The sequence below is a fragment of the Scyliorhinus canicula genome, chromosome 16, assembly GCF_902713615.1.
Source record: "Scyliorhinus canicula chromosome 16, sScyCan1.1, whole genome shotgun sequence".
In the NCBI taxonomy this organism is placed as follows: Eukaryota; Metazoa; Chordata; class Chondrichthyes; order Carcharhiniformes; family Scyliorhinidae; genus Scyliorhinus; species Scyliorhinus canicula.
The window spans coordinates 61,578,114-61,597,227 of NC_052161.1; the positions used below are offsets into that span (position 1 = coordinate 61,578,114).

At 46.5% G+C, this 19,114-nt stretch overlaps 1 protein-coding gene across 2 annotated transcripts in view; it reads right to left on the bottom strand.

The window, feature by feature from the left end:
- LOC119979695 (tumor necrosis factor receptor superfamily member 6-like) overlaps window positions 1-17,558 on the bottom strand; it is a 32,329-nt gene extending 14,771 nt beyond the window's left edge. The window contains exons 1-4 of one of the 2 annotated variants that reach the window (XM_038822239.1): window positions 17,241-17,544; window positions 7,909-8,068; window positions 6,521-6,652; window positions 1,869-1,980 (exon numbers count right to left, since the gene is read on the bottom strand). In XM_038822239.1, the coding sequence (XP_038678167.1) occupies window positions 1,869-1,980; window positions 6,521-6,652; window positions 7,909-8,068; window positions 17,241-17,282 (446 nt within the window). In that variant the 5' untranslated portion in view covers window positions 17,283-17,544. Of the gene's footprint in view, window positions 1-1,868; window positions 1,981-6,520; window positions 6,653-7,908; window positions 8,069-17,240 lie in introns of both variants that reach the window. The other variant, XM_038822240.1, reaches the window with a different exon arrangement.
- Window positions 17,559-19,114: the final 1,556 nt, after the last annotated feature.

Sequence of the window (19,114 nt, forward strand, 5' to 3'; positions counted from 1 at the left end):
TAAACGTAAGCATGTGCAAACGATATTGGCAGCTCGGCTGCTTATCCAATTGATTCTCTGCAGATCTGTGTACAAAGACCCAGGTACTATTTTCCAGCATTGAGTAACAAACCAGCTGACACTCTCAGGTCTAGCCTTGGGTTTCATAGAATAGCACAGGCTGAAACTTAAATGTATTTTTTCTGGTATTTCTTTTGTATAACTTTATATCGTTATGCAGCATTCTTGATGCCCTTAAGATTTCCCTTAGCACTTATTAGCCAACATGACTTTTGAAATGTAGGGGATCTTTGGTGTTTTGCTGGCAATTGTCATTTACAGTTAATCACTCCAGTCAACTTTAGTACAACAATATATACAAAACAGCAATGAGATAACTAATGATCAAAACTAATTAAGAGTTAAACTGCTCTTCAGTAATATTGCACAGCATGTTTTACAGACAACAACAACATGCATTTATATAGCTACTTTAGTGCAATTAAATGTCCCTAGACAATGCACAGGTGCATCGGCAAACACAATTTAGGTGATATTAGGATAAGTCATTAAAAGCTTGGTCAAAGAGGTATGTTTTAAGGAGCTTCTAAAAAAGGTGATAGAGGTCACGAGGAGGAGAGGTTTAGAACATAGAATATACAGTGCAGAAGGAGGCCATTCGACCCATCGCATCTCACCGACCCACTTAAGCCCTCACTTCCACCCTGTCCCCACAACCCAATAACCCCTTCTAACCCTTTTTGATCACTAAGGGCAATTTATCATGGCCAATCTACCTAATCTGCACGTCTTTGGACTGTGGGAGGAAACCAGAGTGCCCAGAGGAAGCCCACGCTGACACGGGAGAACGTGCAGACTCCGCACAGACAATGACCCAGCGGGGAATCGAACCTGGGACCCTGGTGCTGTGAAGCCACAGTGCTATCCACTTGTGCTACCGTGCTGCCCTTGGGAAGGAATTTCCAGAACTAATTATCCTGTCGGCCAAAGATACAGCCACTAATGGTGGAATAATCAGAGATGTTCAAGAGATTGGACTTTAGTGGGTTATTTAAAGGGCAGCAATCCTTCACTACTGCATTAATGCACCCGCCCACATTACGCAATGCCCTGAAATAGAATTTTGATCTGCAATCTTCTGACTTGAGGAAAGAGTGCTCCCAAATTGGACCAAGCTGCCACTTGATAATTCAGAGTTATAGTCATAGAGTTTCACCGCACAGAAAGAGGTCATTTGGCCCACTGTGTCTGCCCTGGCCATCAAGCACTGACCATTCTGATCCCATTTTCCAGCACGTGGTCCGTAGCCCTGTATGTTACAGCACTTCAAAATCCCCATCTAAACGCTTCTTAAATGCTGTGAGGGTGCCTGCCTCTACCAGCCTTTCAGACAGTGAGTTCCAGATTCCCATTACCCTCCAGGTGAAAAGGTTTTCCTCAAATCCTCTATAAATTTCCTAGCACTTACCTTAAATTTATGCCCCCTGGTTATTGATCCCTCTACCAATGGGAAACGTTTCCTCCAATCTACCCTATCATGTCCCTCATAATTTTGTACAACTCGATTAGGTTCCCCCCTCAGCCTTCTCTACTCTCAGCAGAACACCTCGGCATAACCAGCTCTCTTCATAGCTGAAAAGTTCCAGCCCCCGAAACATCCTGGTCAATCCCCTCTGCACCCTTTCTTGTACAATCACATCCTTCCTATAATGTGGTGACCACAACTGCACGCAGTACTCTATCTGTGGCCAAACCAGTGTTTTGCACAGCCCCATCATACCTCCTTGAATAGTAAACAAAGGAATATATTCTATGCCTTTGTTTACTATTCAACATATCAATCACAATTGCACATTTTTCTTACTTACTCTTTACAACTGCGGCATTGCTGACAGTTTTCAGAAGTTGGGCAGAAGAAATTTTTTCGGCAGGTACATTCTGTGTTTTTAATTTTAGTACAGTTGTTTTTTATTTTGTGACCTAAAAGAGAATAAACAGATTACAATCTTCATCCATTGGAGAGCGCAGACTGAGGCTAAATTTGAACTAGATTTTATGGTCAGTGATGAAGCCACCGATCTCTGACCCAGTGATCTCCAAGGAGGCAACTTCCCCCTTTCTCCACAGCAGTTTAAATCTGGTTCCAAATTAATGGGTTCTTTGGCATTGAGCAGAAGCAGTGTTGGTGGGCAGGGAAGCTACCAATCAAATTGGAGTATTCACACAGCAAACTAAGAAGTTAAAGGCACTTAAAAATCCGTTACTTTTAATTTAAACATTCAGAGAGTAAAATTAAAATGAGATATTAAGATGGAGGCTAATGTGTAGGCAATTGGACTGTTAATAAAGAATAGTGTTTTCGGAAAATGTAAAATTACAAAATTGCAATGACGGAGAGCCTGTCCTTCGTTGCAAAAATGTTGGAAGAAGCCCAAATCCCAGAGGCCTCACCCCCAAAAACGGCAACCACCATTTCTCACAGTAGGGTGCCTGACATTTCATAGTTTTATTGACAGCTCCAAGTGGTTATGGACTCTTTGAAGTGGGATTAGTTTATTCGGGATAATGTAGTTGAAGAAATGCAAATGTAATAAATTATTTGTTTTATGAATGAAAGGTGTTTTTTTTTTAAGTATGCAATAAACACTTGGAAGGTTATTTTATTTAATCTCAGCATGGGTCCAGAGGTCTACCGGATACAGGGTGGATACTGGGTGAGATATTTAGGTGCAAGGGTAGGGGGTGCTGGGTGGGAGTGGTATCGGTTGGCATGAGGTATAGGAGCTATAAAAGGCCAAAGGTGGGCAGCAGCATAGGTTGGCACAGAGAGTAGAAGGACCATGCTGAGTGGGTGGGGGATCCTTCCAAGCCACTTTCTTCAAGGTCTGGATTGTGGAGCTGGCGATTATCCCGACGCTGTGCTCCCTACCTAGGAAAGAAAATCTATCCTGATGTGGAGCGGTGCCCTCACACTGTATATAACCGCTTACCTCTCTCTAACAGAGAGAGATGCCTTTGACATGACAGAACATTTCCAATTGCCAGAACAAGAAAGTGCAATGATATTCACATTTACTCCAAAGATCAAGATGCTCTCTGAGGTGCTTCAATTCAGTGATGAGAACATTACAAACATTTCAATGTTTTCATGACAGTGAGTAAAAGTCTATTCAAACAGTATGCATTGGTCATGTTGCACTCTGCGGTGCTTCAATACATACGGTTAGGATTAAGCACACAGTCTGGGGGTTTTTTACGGTTTCCAGCCCCCTCGGTCCACATTGGCTGAAAGGCCTTAGACAGTGGCCTTTCCCCATTGTATTTTGATGACGGCTGCCCCAAGCTTCAGTGCATCCCTCAGCACGTAGTCCTGGACCTTCGAACGTGTTAGTCTGCAATACTTGATCGGGGACCACTCTTCGCACAGGAAGATCAACAGAGTGACCTGTTTCCATAGCTAGTATTCACAGAACAAATCGCTAGTTTGTCATCAGGGAGCTTATAACTTGAGGCGCCCCACTCCACATCAAATGTGGCTGACCAGGAGTCCCTCCCACTCTTACTACCAGCCATTGGCGTGCTTGGAAGGATTGTGCAGGTTGACACACTCAACATGTTTGACCGCGTTATGAACGCATCTTCGTTGGCCATCGAGCTCTGGGGCAGGACTTGAACTCGGAGCTTCTGGTTCAGAGGCAGGGACACTATCCATTTCGCCACAAGTCCGAAAATAGCAGTGTTGGCATCAAATCAGCATTACATGCTGATAAGCCTCATGAACTGCCTACATTGCATACTTCCAACAATCATTGTACATGCACCAATGCCAGGAGGACTGGTGTAGGACCGACTCCATCATCAAAGGCAAAGTGGAAGCCCCATTCACACTCAGAAAATTAGTTTCCGTTGTGCTCCGGGCAAAATGATGCCTGTGGCGCAGGAGCAGATCTAAAGAATTTCCCTGTCCTCAAGTCTTTTTGCTAATTCAATATAATTTGAATGAAATATTTTGACTGGCCCTTCCTGGTTCAGACTCTGCGCATGGCATTAGGATTCTTGAACTAAGGATGGCATGGTGGTGCATTGGTTAGCACTGCTGCCTCATGGCACTGAGGACCTGGGATCAATCCCAGCCCCGGGATACTGTCCGTGTGGAATTAGCACATTCTCCCCTTGTTTGTGTGGGTGTCAGCCCCACAACCCAAAGGGTAGGCGGATTGGCCACGCTAAATAAAAAAAGAATTGGGCGCTTTAAATTTAATTTTTTTGTAAATTCTTCAACCTGATTGGTTCAGGAGATATGCAGTTACTTACCCTGTTCATACAAGTCACAGATCTCCTGCAGAGGTGCGGCACCTAAATACCTTTCTAATCACAAGAATTCCCAATGCAAAGCCCAATAGAAAATCAGTGGGCAAGTTAAGTGTAATGAACAACTGATCGTGAAATTCATGCCTATGTTTTCACTGTTAGTGTATTAAACTGCCACATGCCTATAAAATAATTCCCTGGTCTCAGGAATGAGGATATTAATGCAACGGGAGTACACAACAGAGAAACTGGGGTTAAATCTGTCGCCTAATGGGTATCAATGGAGATCCAGCAAAGCCTGATGGTTAAAAAAAAGGCTAACTCTGCAAGCAAAAGAATTGTGGGTGAGCAGCAGAAACTGCAATGGTCTGCAGCAAAGAATATGAGGTGGGATTCTCTCAGCACGGGGCCAGGCCAGGCCGGAGAATCTCCAAAACCGGCACGAATCGCGCCACGCCGCCCCGACGCCGGGATGCAATTCTCCACAGAGCAGAAAATCGGTGTCATTGGCGCCGGCGTGGCGCCGGGCGGGGGGGTAGGGGCCGCTCAATAGGGCCCCCCCCCGGCGGTTCTCGGCCCGGGATGGGCCGAACAGCCGTGTCAAAAAACCCAAGTCCCACCGGCGGCGTTTACACCTGCTGTCAGCCGGCGGGAACTCGGCGTGGAAGGCCCGGAGGGGGCCTCCGATGTGGCCTTACCCGCGATCGGGGCACACCGATCGGCGGGTTGGCCTCTCTGGCTGCAGGCCTCCTTTCTTCCGCGCCGGCCCCTGTAGCCCTGCACCATGTTGCATCGGGGCTGGTGCCGAGAAGGGACACACTGCTCATGCGCGCGTTGACGCCGGTGCCATTGCGCAAGCTTGGGTTGGCGCTGGCCCCACTGCGCATGCGTGGAACCCGCGGCGCCCAGTTTATGCCAGGATCAGCAGCTGGAGCGGCATGGGTCGCTCCTGTGCCTGAGGCCATGTTGACGCTGTCGAGAAACGTGATGGCGTTTCCGATGGCGTCAACACTTAGCCTCAGAATCAGAGAATCCCGCCCAGGATTTGCAGCCACGGAGTAGGCACAGGAACTAATTGGGCAGTCACTTCACGTGAGACACGGTTGTTATTATGCAGCAATTGAACACAGACCCCCATGAGTACAAGTGCTCAGAAATATGACCCCCCTGAGAGAAATACGACCCCCTGAACATTTGCGACCAAATGGCAGTGATTGATCTGTGCATGTCCTGTGAGTACATGACTGAGAGCACAATCAGGGACATAAGCTGCGACAATCATCGTGAAGGAGCAACGGAACCCCGAGTCCGGGACTCAGAGGCATTGGAAGGAAGGAGACCGATCACCTCGCCTCGCTACAGGTAATATCTAAGTCCAGCTGTAAGCTTTATACCTTTACAGAATAGTTTCGAAATTTTGTTTAAGGGAGTTTTGATAGCTTTTATAAGACAGAGTTTTGATACTTTGTGTACCTCTTCGTGTCACAAAGTTTTGATACTTCTGCGTACGAGGATTTAATACCTTTTGTAATGAAGTTTTGATGCTTTTGTGGTAGTTTGATAAGAGTACAATAAAGGAGATAATTGTACGATAATTTGGGAATCTGCGTGTCTTTGGTCTTTGTCCGCAACGTCCGTTGACTCAAGTTTTGAAGTACACCTCTCAGAGCAGGGAGATTATGGTGAGATTTAATAATGGTGTTCAAAAGTATTTTTTAATAGAGTCATTGAAGATAAACTGTTTCCACTGACAGGAATCTGAGGATTTAGCAAACTTGTCCAAGAACCAGAAGGTAGGTGAGGATTTTATTTTAATACAAGGAAGTTTATGATCTGCAAAGCACTGCCTGAAAGGGTGGTGGAAGTACATTCAATAAATCTTTCAAAAGGGATCTGGATTTATATTAGACAACTGCAGAGTGAGATTAATTGCTCTCTGAAGCAGTGAAGCAAGAAACTCAGTTGTATCGTCTGTGGATGAGCAACAACTGTTGGCCTTGGCAGCAACACCCACATTCTGAAATTCTTTAAAAATTATTAGCTCTTCCAAAGAGCCAGCACTGGCTGGAAAGGCCAAATGGCCGCCTGTGTTGCATGAATCTTCAGTTCTATTTTACTGCAGAACAATATTCAGCATTTGATATCAATAATCCTGCGTCAATTGGTGAAAGTTTCCAGATACATTTTTTGAAAAATAATACATAGTTACCACTTTCCTCCTGGCATTGAATGCATCGGAGGCATTTCTCTAATCGATTTTCATCAGCTGTAAATGTATTATCTGGACATGCCGCACATTGTATTTCCTCATTTTCATTGCAATCTTTCTGCAGATAAGTACCTAAAAAGCGAATGTACAGAATTTTGAGAAAAATGTGAAAAGAAGCACAAGAACATCGCATCTAACCACCCGTGGAGAAAGGCTTACAGCATTTTCCAACATTTTCAGGATATCCTAATAGCTCCTCGTCCATGCATTCTTTTCACCTACAGACTTGACTGTTCCCACAAAAGCAGAAAATGTTGGATCTGCTCCATCAGGTCGGGCAGCATCTGTGAAGGGACTGAGTTGACATTTCAGGTTGATGGCCTTTCAGCAGAACTTAGGTGATCAACTTGAAATATTCACCCTGTGCTTTCAAAACGCTTTTGACTACGCCAGTGCTCTCCCAGCTTCCAAAAAGGTGAGCTGATTTAAAACTCTGCTGACCACACCTCATCCTCTGTCAAGTCTCGCACACCCTTGACCTCTGACTTCATTGGCCCAAGTCGTCCTCCAATGCCTTAAATATAAAATGGCCATTTTTTTTTTTTTTTTTTTTAAAAAGGTCAATTCTGTCAGACCTTAACCAACCTTCAGCCCTACTCCCCATTCCACACCAAATTTTCCCTTCCTTTGACACTAGCATTTTATGCAACCACTCCCTCTTGCCTTTATCCAGGGGATGCCAACCGTTCATGATTAGCTTGGATTCCCCAGGAATTGAAGATCAATCTCCAGGACACTGCTGGGTGCAAAGCTGGAGAGAAAAAAATCAGGATATTAAAAAAAATCTTTTTTTTGGTCATATTCTTTGAGTATTTCTCTGCACTAGATATAACAATATTGAAAATAGGGGTGGGGAAACTGTTTGGTTGACAGTCAAGCATCATCCAACTGGGTAATGAGTGTTTTGGTTTTTCAGTTGGTGGAGGAAGACAGTGTGTCACAAGGATGGATGTGTTGGTCAGCTAACGGCTGGAGTGAGGGGGCTCGTGAAGTGATGAAATTGGCAGGAACGCATTTAGACACATTTTGGCAACCCTAAATTCACTGCTGTCATTTGTAGCCGTGCCATCAGTTGCTCATGCTATAGAACTGCACCTCCCACATCTGCACTTCCCTCTCCTACTACGACACCCTCCCTAAATTGCATATCTTTTGCCAAAACTCAGCCTACATTTGTGTCCAATCGCACTTCAGTGAAGGTGTTACAGAATTGCAGTATGTTGCTGTTTCTGTGAAAAATAGGTCCAATATTCTACATGCGCTAACAGTTTTGTGCACGTGGCAGCAAATCAGCACACTGGAATTGTTTAGAATGAACACTCACTCACCTGCCCCACATTTATTTTGGCCAGGCTTACAAGCAACTTCTCTTCTGAAACGCTGATTCATAGAAACTCTATGCGCCAAACCCATCACGTTGGCAAGTGGCAAACCATTTTGAACAGCATTATTCCTCACTGAGGTGGATGGGTAGGCACGAATGACAGTCTGCAAAACATTATGTGATACAACAATGATGAGTAGAATTTTTACAAAAGATGCCCTCATAAAATTGTTTAAAGCAAAACAGTCAGATTCCGCTAAGTTATGACACAATCACATTTAAAATAAACAAACTAACAACTTCAAGAATAAAATTGAGCACACAATAATCTATATTGTGCAATAGTTATGAAGGGACCTTGTTTCATGTCCAGTTGCTGCAGTGTCAGATATTTAAGATTTCAATCGGATTAATTTGTTTAAGAATTGCATTATTTTCAAAAGATCTGAGGCTGGTATCAGGGCCGGGGGGCTCTCTTTGCAAGGACAAGGTAGACCGTGGCATGGCTGACTCTGCCTTTGACACTGCCCCACTGGAGGCATTTCTTGCCTCCTGGACACACTCAACACCATTAATTGGGTGTCAAGTATACATCCTGTCCAAATAGAGCATTGCCAGTATCGATAACAGGGTGGGAGACAGGAATTAGCCAGCGGCTGTGTTTCCAATCCAACTCTGAAAATCCAGCCCCAGCTATTGTCATTTTCATGTTTTCATAAAGACCAGTCCCATATATTCACCCATGAGTGCTAATCAAAACCTGGGGCGGGTTTCTCCGACCCCCTGCCGGGGGCGCCCAAATTCTCTGGCCCGCAATGGGCCGAAGTCCTGCCCGCCTGTAGCCAGTCCCACCAGCATAAATCAGAGCAGGTCCCTTACCGGCAGGTCCTGGTGTCGCGGGCGGGCTCCAGGTTCCTGGGGGGGTCGCGGGGGGATCTTGCCTCGGGATGTGCCCCCACGGTGACCTGGCCCGCGGGCGGGCCAGTGCCATGGGGTCACTCTATTCCTTCCGCATCGGCCGTTGTGGTCCTCCGCCACGGTCGATGCGGAAGTGAATCCCTGTGCGCATGCGTGGGGATGACGCCAGCACACGCTGGCGCTCCCGTGCATGCGCCGACTCCGGCCCTTCGGCGCTGGTTGGCGTGGTGCCAGGCCCCTATCCCGCCAGCCGGTGGGGCGCCAACCACTCCGGGGCGGGCCTAGCACCTGAAGGTGCGGAGGATTCCGCACCTTTGGGGAGGCCCGGCGCCATAGTAGTTCACACCACTCCGTCCCGCCGGGACCCCCCGCCCCGCCGGGTGCGGGAGAATCCGCACCTCCCCACCCAACACTTGTTACCAATTATCAGCTAGAAAGGAAGGAAAGCAGTCTTCGCCCATGTGTGCATGTGCGTGCATGCGTGTGTGAATACGTGTGTGCTTATTGTTACGATCCCAGTTGATGTTATAATTGGACAGGAAAATCCCAGAATGGAACCCTGGCTCAAAAGACCGTAACTTTGACTTTGGTTTTATAAAATGTATGAGGAACAGAGTCTCGGGATTGCTGGTTAGTTTTAACAAGAAGGAAAAAAATTCTAAAATATGAAAAGTTGGATTATAATGCAATGTTCCTTTACTCTACCTTGCCTTAACAAATATACACAGATTTTAACATTAGCATGTATTGCAAAGTACATCTTAAGCTACAATGGTCTCATTAACACAAAATGTCCCTTTTGAGCACACAAGATGACTGTGGTCAAGTACACACTCCGCCCTGAACCTAAGTTAGTGTCTGTGGTTTTCTCCTCAGAATCCCTCCAGATGATTGTCACATGAGAGTTTCCAAACTCCACTTACAAAAACACACTTTAAATTCTTCTCTCATAATAATACTTTCCTTTGGTCCCGGTTTTACAAATTACACTTTCAAACAAAGCTTCCACTCCACTTTTAACATTGAATCCAATCCAGGATTTCACATTAGCTCTTTTAGGATTTTTTGGTCTTGACTGCTGTGCAAGCTGCTCACAATTGCTTCAAATCTCAACTTCCCTGAGCGACACGGTGGCGCAGTGGTTAGCACTGCTGCCTCACGGCACCAAGGTGCTGGTTTCGATCCCGGCCCCAGGTCACTGTCCATATGGAGTTTGCACATTCTCCTCGTGTCTGCGTGGGTCTCACCACCACAACCCAAAAGGATGTTCAGGGTAGGTAGATTGGCCACGCAAAACTGCCCCTTAATTGTAAAAAATTAATTGAGTACTCTAAATTGATATTTTAAAAACTCTCAACTCGCAGACTGTATTAGTATTACATCAAACGTTTCACCTACCTGTGAAGTCCGCAGTCCCACTGCAAATCTAGTTACTAGATTGTCTCCTTAACTCAGAACACTTTGGGCAGCATGGTGGCACAGTGGTTAGCACTGCAGCCTCATGGCGCCGAGGTCCCAGGTTTGATCCTGGCTCTGGGTCACTGTCTGTGTGGAGTTTGCACATTCTCCCCGCGTTTGCGTGGATTTCGCCCCCACAACCCATAGATGTGCAGGGTAGGTGCATTGGCCACGCTAAAATGCCCCTTAATTGGAAAACTGAAATGGGAACTCTAAATTTTTTTAAAAGCTCAGAACACTTTGTTTACTCTTCCTTCAATTCCTCTGACAATACCTTGGTTTCTTTTCACCTAACTCCAGACTTCTTAGGCACTCTTTCTGTCTGAATTCCCTGGTTATCTTGACTATAACTTGTACTTTAGGAAGCCTGCTTCTTTGCAGCTCCCGTCCTGTTCAGTCTTTCTTCTAGCAGAGTTGAGAAATGTTCACTCCTTGAGATCCTGTTCTCAAATTACCCAAACGAAAACTTAATTGTTTTTTAACCTTACAAGGACATCCTGGGCGGGATTCTCTAAGAGTGTCCACGCCGTCGTAAACGCCGTCGTGTTTTACGGCGGCGTGACTGGGCCAACCCCATGACTAATTCTGGCCCCTACAGTGGGCCAGCACGGCACTGGAGCGGTTAACGCCGCTCCAGCTGCTGATCCTGGCATGAACTGGGCACTGCGGGATCCGTGCATGCGCAGTGGTGCCGGAGCCAACACGCAAATGTGCAGTGGCGCCGGCGTAAACGCGCGCATGCGCAGTGGCTTCCTTCAACTTGCCAGTCCCGACACAGGACTACAGGGGCTGGCGCAAAGGGTAGGAGGCCCCCAGCCAGAGAGGCCAGCCCGCCAATCAATGGGCCCCGATCGCGGGCCAGGCCACATCGGAGACCCCCCGGGGTCGGCCCAGCCCCGGGCTGAGAGAATCCCGCCCCCTGTTGCTAAGTAAAACCACATGTTTATGCTTCTATTGGTTTTACACACTGTAGATATCTCTCAGCACAATAGAAACCCAGTTTGAACATAACCAGCCCCAAACATACAAACAACTTTGTCCAGCATGAATCTTTGTCCAGACACAGAAACATTACATTAAACACACCTAAAACTATACCTTATTTCCAAATATAAATTCCTTAAAACTACCTTTGTTGTCTTAACAATATACACGTGTGCACATGATTGTGTGTGCATGTGTGTGTATACACATGTGCATGTATGTTAATGTATGTCCATACGTATATTCCTGTGTGTGTGTATCTGTCCTGTGTTTGCGGCATGTCCTTGTGTGTGTGCATGCATGTGCATGTATGTGTAGTCAGGTGTGTATATGTGCATGTGTGCATGCAAATGTGTATAAACATGTGTGTAGACATACGCGCATACAGGTGTATATGCATGTGCCTTATTGTGTATATCGTGCATATGTGTGCATGCGTATATGGGTGTATGCTTATCTGTAAGTGTGTATATGCATGTGTGTATATGTGTACATGTGCATGCATGTGTAAATGTGTATGTATCTATTTGTGTGCACTGTGTACATGTACCTGTGTGTGTGTGCATATTTGCATGTGTGTTTGTGTGATGAGAAAGGAATACTTGGCAATATAGTTGTGCAAGGCTCCTTTGGGATGAGCAACCATAATATGATAGAATTCTTCATCAAGATGAAGAGTGATGTAGTGTTCATAGAATTTACAGTGCAGAAGGAGGCCATTTGGCCCATGCACCGGCCCCTGGAGAGAGCATCCTACTTTAGCCATGCTTCCACCCTACCCCATAACCCAGTACCCAGTAACCCCACCTAAACTTTGTTTTTTGGACATTAAGGGCAATTTATCATGGCAAATCCACCTAACCTGCACATCTTTGGATTATGGCAGGAAACCGGAGAACCCGGAGGAAACCCACGCAGACACAGGGAGAAAGTGCAAATTCCACACAGACAGCGGCCGAAGCCGGGAATCGAACTTGGGACCCTGGAGCTGTGAAACAACTGTGCTAACCACTGGGCTACCGTGCTGCCCTAGTTGATTCTGAGACTGTGGTCCTGAACCTTAGAATGGAAACTACGAGGGTATGAGGCGCGAGTTTGCTATCATGGATTGAGAAACTTTACTTAAAGGGATGACGGTGGTTAGGCAATGACATACATTTAAAGTGCGCACTGGTGAACTATAACAGTTGTTCATTCCTGTCTGGCACAAAAAAGGGGAAAAGTGGCCAAACCATGGCTTCCAAGGGAAATCAGAGATAATATTCGACTGAAGGAAGAGGCATACAAATTGGCCAGAAAATAAAACTGCAGGCCTCAAGATTAGGAGCAGTTTAGAATTCAACAAAGGATAACAAAGGGATTGATTAAGAAGAGGAAAATAGTGTACGAGAGTAAGTTTGCATGGAACGTAAACACTGACTGTAAAAGTTTCTATAGGTATGTGAAGAGAAAAAGATTGGTGAAGACATGTAGGTCCCTTCCAAATTTATAACAGGGAACAAAAAAATGGCTGACCAACTAAATACATACTATTGTCCTGTCTTCAAAAAGGAGGACTCAAATAACGTACCAGAAATGTTGGGAATGCAGGGTTTAGTGAGAGGGATGAATTGAAGGAAATCAGTATTAGTGGGGAAATGGTGTTGGGGAAAATTGATGGGATTGAAGGCCGATAAATTCCCCAGGAACAGATAATAATTGATCATAGATCATGGAATTTATAGAATTTACAGTGCAGAAGGAGGTCATTCGGCCCATCGAGTCTGCACCGGCTCTTGGAAAGAGCACCCTACCCAAGGTCAACACCTCCACTCTATCCCCATAACCCAGTAACCCCACCCAACACTAAGGGCAATTTTGGACACTAAGGGCAATTTATCATGGCCAATCCACCTAACCTGCACATCTTTGGACTGTGGGAGGAAACCGGAGCACCCGGAGGAAACCCACGCACACACGGGGAGGATGTGCAGACTCCGCACAGACAGTGACCCAAGCCGGAAGCGAACCTGGGACCCTGGAGCTGTGAAGCCATTGTGCTATCCATAATGCTACCGTGCTGCCCCACACGCTGGTCGTGCTGACACCCCAGAGTACTTAAGGAAGTGGCCCTAGAAACAGTAGATGTGCTGGTGGTCATCTTCCAAGATTCTAGACTTTGGAACAGTTCCTACAGATTGGAGGCCAGCTAATGTAGTCACACTATCTAAAAAGGTGGTAGACAGAAAAAAAGGAATTATTGACTAGTCATGCTGGCATCGGTAGTGGGGAAAATTCTACAGTCCATTACGAAAGATTTAATAGCAGAGCACTTGGAAAACAGCGGTGGAATTGGACAGAATTAGCATGGATTTACGAAGTGAAATCATGACTGGCAAATCTACTGGAATTCTTTGAGGATGTAACTAGCAGAGTTGATGAGGAAGAGCCAGTGATGTGGTTTATTTGGACTTTCTGAAAGTTTTCGACAAAGTCCCACATTAGAGAATAGCGTGTAAAGTTGAAATGCAGGGATTGGGGTAGTGTATTGAGATGGATAGAAAACTGGTTGGCAGACAGGAAACAAAGAGTAGGAATAAACGGGTATTTTACCAAATGCCAGGCAGTGACAAGTGGGGTACTGAAGGAATCAGTGCTGGGGCCCCAGCTGTTCACAATATACATTAATGATTTAGATGAGGGTACTAAATGTAATATCTCCAAATTTACAGATGACACAAAGCTGGGTGGAGGGTGAGCTGTGAGGAGGATGCGGAGATGCTTCAGTGTGATTTATACAAGTTGAGTGAGTGGGAAAATGCATGGCAGATGCAGTATAATGTGGATAAATGTGAGGTGATCCACTTTGGTAGCAAAAACAGGAAAGCAGATTATATTAATGGCTATGGATTGAGAAGGGGTAAAAGGTCAATTATACAAGGCCTTGGTGAGACCACACCTGGAATATTGTGTTTAGTTTTGGTCTCCTTATCCAGCGAAGGTTTACCAGAATGATTCCTGGGATGATGGGACTGACCTAATAATAATCTTTATTAGTGTCAAAGTAGGCTTCTCCCTGCAATGAAGTTACTGTGAAATGAGGAGAGGAGAGATTGAGTCGGTTAGGATTATATTCACTGGAGTTCAGAAAAATGAGGATCTCAAAGAAACTTATAAAATTCTAACAGGACTAGACAGATGCAAGAAGGACATTCTCAACGGCCAGCGCCCATAGTGCCCGGAATTCTCCAGTCGTTGGGATTCTCTGTCCCCGACGGCAGCGCACCCTCCCCCGCGGGTTTCCCGGCAGTGTGGGGTGGTTTCAATGGGAAATCCCAGTGACAAGCAGCGGGAGTAGAGAATCCCGCTGCCAGCGGACGGGGCACCGCCGAGAAACACGCAGCTGGAGGACCGGAGAATCCCGCCTGTATCTTTTCAAGGAGTTAGATATAGCTCTTGGGGTGAAAGGGATCAAAATATGGAGGGGAAGGCAGGCACAGGCTATTGAGTTGGATTGTTAGCAATGATCGTAATGAATGAAGGAGGAGGCTCAAAGGGCAGAGTGGCCTCATCCTGCTTCTATTTTCTATGTTTCTATGTGTGCCTATACATGTGTTTGTATGTGTGTGTGTAAGTTTGTTTGTGTATGTGTGCCTACGTGCATGTACGTAGATGGGTGTGCATAGGGGTGTGTGTGACTCTGCATGTGTGGGGGGGGGGTGTGGACGAGTAGGGGAGTGGAGTTAGCCATTTAACTTTTAAAAACACTGCTACAATTCACTGTTCAACATCTACTGAGTGATCATTGGGGCAACTCCCTACCGCTTGTTAAGATATGACAAACAGCTCCAACATGAGTCAGCACGTTTGGGGAAATACATGTATGGGAAAGAACTGAAAGGGAATATTGGAAAGAAAACATTTTTTCCCTCTAAATGTTAAGTTACAAATTGATCTTTTATTAGCCATTGAATATTCAAAAGAAATTAAATTCCAAAAATAATTTTCATGGATTCTCCAGTTTGTTTACTCCAAAGCACATAAACTTCCTTTTCATACTTAATCCAGGAAACAGAAGTTATGTTTCATACTTAATCCAGGAAACAGAACATTTGCCTCGGCCGCCTTTTTTCTTACTGATCTTTTTTTTACTGGTCCAATGAGGCATTGTAGCAATATTTCTGGATTAGTAACCAGAGGCCCAAATTAATGAATTTGGAGACCCATCATGCAGCTAGCAAAACTCTAATTCAATTAACTAAGAATGAAATGCTAGCCACTTTACTCAGCGAATAGTAATGACCTGGAACACACTGTCCACGAAGGTGATGGGCAGCACAGTGGCCTCTCAGTGTCAGGGACCAAGGTTCAATTCCAGCCTTGGTTGACTGCCGGCGTGGAGTTCGCACATTTTTCCCGTGTCTGCATGGGATTCCTCCAGGTGCTCAAATTTCCTCCCACAGTCCAAAGATGTGCACGTTAGGTGTGATTACGGGGTTACAGGGATAGGGCAGGGAAGTGGGCCTTGGTAGGGTCGGTGCAGACCCAATGGGCCGAATGGCCTCCTTCTGCACTGTAGGGACTCTATGGTTCTATGGAAGCAGAAATAATGATTTCAAAAGGAAACTGGATTGATATTTGAAGGGAATAAATTTGTACAGCCACAGGGATCGACCAGGGAAGTGTGACTGACTGCTTCATAGAGGCAGGACGTGGATTCAACAGGCCAAATGGGCCTCTTTCTGTACCATATGGGCTGACTGGAGGAATTAGCTCAAATGGTAGAGCACTTGCTTTACATGCAAGAGGTAATGGGATCAATGCCTACATTCTCCACTTTGATTTTATGGAGCGCACGGTAGCACAGTGGTTAGCACTGTCGCTTCACAGTGCCAGGGTCCCAGGTTTGATGCACAGCTTGGCTCACTGTCTATGTGGAGTCTACATGATCTCTCTGTGTCTGCATGGGTTTCCTCCGGGTGCTCCGGTTTCCTCCCACAAGTCCTTTCTGAATTCTCCCTCTGTGTACCCGAACAGATGCCGGAATGTGGCGACTAAGGGCTTTTCACGGTAACTTTAATGCAGTGTTAATGTAAACCTACTTGTGACAATAAAGATTATTATTATTATTATATATGACTCTGAAATGATCAGATTGTTGTGAAGAATAATCTGGTTTGGTAACGTTCTTCAGGGGAGAAAATCTGTCATCCTTACCATGTCTGGCCTATTACACAAGGCTCCAAACCACAACAGCACCACCCTTAACTACTCTCTTGAGGTGGCACAGCAAGCGACTCGGTTGTATCAAACCGCCAAGTGGGGGGAAATGCACCAAGGGTGTACTTACACCGCAAATACTTTAAGAAGGCAGCTAAGAAGGCAGCTCACCACCACTAGAGGAATGCATTGGGGCCTTGCCAGTGACACTCACAACCCAAAAATGATTTTTAAAGATTACAATCACTACTGTCTACTGACATGCACAGGCATACTCACAACAAAAAACCCCTTCCGAAATACTTTAATCCTTACACTAACCCTTCTGCCATTGCTCATGTTTAAAGCTATGTTGTTTTGTCCCGTTTAGTTGAATAGCTGCCCGGCATGGTGCCCTGGAAATCTAATGCCAGTGAATTATGTATTTTTAAAATATTTTGCTGATGACTTTTCCAGTAGGGTGCGGGGAGTGCATTAATGTCACTTTTTTGGGCGGGCCTGCAGTCAACTGTAGTTTCGCTGTACAGTATTTGAATCTGAGTTTTCAGTTGTAAGAAAACCCCCGACAAGCCGAACTGAAAGCGGTGCCTGTTCAATGATCCCCTTCCCCAGTCATCTCCTCGGGAGAGTGTCCTCCCGGCCGTGTTAAAGCCCCGTGCAAGCGGCACAGACACACACAGGCAGGCAGACAGAGGGATGTGGAGACACAAACATCCCCACTCCCTGCCCTCTGACTGTCTCTGCTTCTAGCCCACCCCTTCATCGCTGCCCACTCACCAGTAAAGCCGACAGCAGCATTGCGGGAGCCTCCAGCTTCATATTCCCCGAACAAATTCACGCAGCTCCGGGTGTCCACTCCTCACAGCTCGACACTGCGAAAGTGAAACTGTAACCAGGGAAACCACCCCGCCCGTCTCGAAAGAAAAGTCCCGCTGGGGCCTTTCCGGAGCGGCAATTCCAAATGTGGTTCACTCATCCATACACATTATTTTTCTGGCACGACATCCCCAGTGTTTTCCTGAGATTTGCTTGATGCACTTTGTTTTGTTTTACTGAATGAAGCGTTGACAATAGTAGCAGAGATGCTTTGGGCTTCACTCCCCCAATCAAGAGATTTGAGCCCATCTGGACTGGCTGCTCAGTGATGAGTGGGTGGTGAATTATCACAAGGGTGTAGCTTTTAAACCACCCCAGCATTGTCTTGAGGAAGTGCAGTTTGGGTCTCACAGTGCCTTGGCCAATATTTCTTTCTTACCACTGAATCTGCCACCAAAACAGATTAACTTCCTCCTCTCGACACCATTGCCCACAAGAGGGGATTGGTGACCATGGACTTCCCATTCGATTGCTCCACGACTATGTCTGGGAAAGTACTACAACTTGTATAGAAGGTATAGAACCCCCTCTGGCTGTGTGACTCACATTGAATGTATACGGTGAATATTATGGCCGGAATTCTCCGACCGTTCACCGTTCATGCCAGTGGGATTCTCCAATCCCGCTGCAGTGAATGGAGTTCCGGCTGAGCGCCAAATTCTTGGGGCAAGATTCTCCGCAAATGCGGAAAATCGTAAAGGCTGCCGTGGGACAGGCCGCGACCCACGGCAGCCTTCACGGCCACTTCCGGGGCCGATTCTCCCCCCCCCCCGGGCAAGGGTAGGAGCGCAGTCACTGCGGCGCGGCCTTGATGACGGTTGTCAAGGCCGCATGTCAAGCGTCACGCCGGCTGATGCGGCCGATGACGTCAGCCGCGCATGCGCAGGTTGGACACCGCCAACCCGCGCATGCGCAGTTGGCGTCTTTCTCCTCAGCCGCCCGGCAAGCCGTGGCGGCTTGATCTTGCCGGGCGGCGGAGGGGAAAGAGTGCGTCTGTTTTTGACGCTGGCCCGACGATCGGTGGGCAACGATCGCGGGCCTGTCCCCTCCCGAGCCTAGTCGTGGTGCTCCCGTGCCAATCGGGCCTCTAGATGCCCCAAACGGGCATCTGGCGTCCGTTTCATGACGGCAGCGAGCAGGTGTGTTTGCTGCCGTGGTGAAACGGGCATGAAGGGCCGGCCGCTCGGCCCATCGGCCTCGGGGAATCGCCACTCACCGTAAAAAACGGCGAGCGGCGATTTGTGGCGTGGGTCGGGCGTGGGGGGGAGGGCCTCCCAACATTTTTCACGCCCTCCCGCTATTCTCCCACCTGGCGTGGGGGGCGGAGAATCGCGCCCTTGGTTCTCGCTGGCTGCACCGTCGGTGGGCGAACTCAGTTCGGAAGATCCCGGCCTACATATCACAATTGAATGGGAGCATCTCAAGGGTGGCATCTTGATCCAGGTAGACAACTTAAGTACCACTGCACCATTTGTAAAGCCCATTTTCAAACATCTGCAAAGTTTATTTGACTGCATTGAAGCACTTCCGACTGCAACATGATCTATGTAGAAAACCAGAATATTATTGCACTTTGTGTGATTGCTGTTTTGAAATATTTGTGATGTTCTTTCAGATATTTAAAAAATGAAGCATATTTCATTTCAAATGAAGCTGAGGTTTGGAATCAAAACAAGAGGGATGTACTGTTACTAAAATGGAGGCTCTGCATGTGGACTGTTAGGCCAGTCCAACCAGTGCCTAGGAGAGCGAAGTGCAGACAGTGCTAATAACCA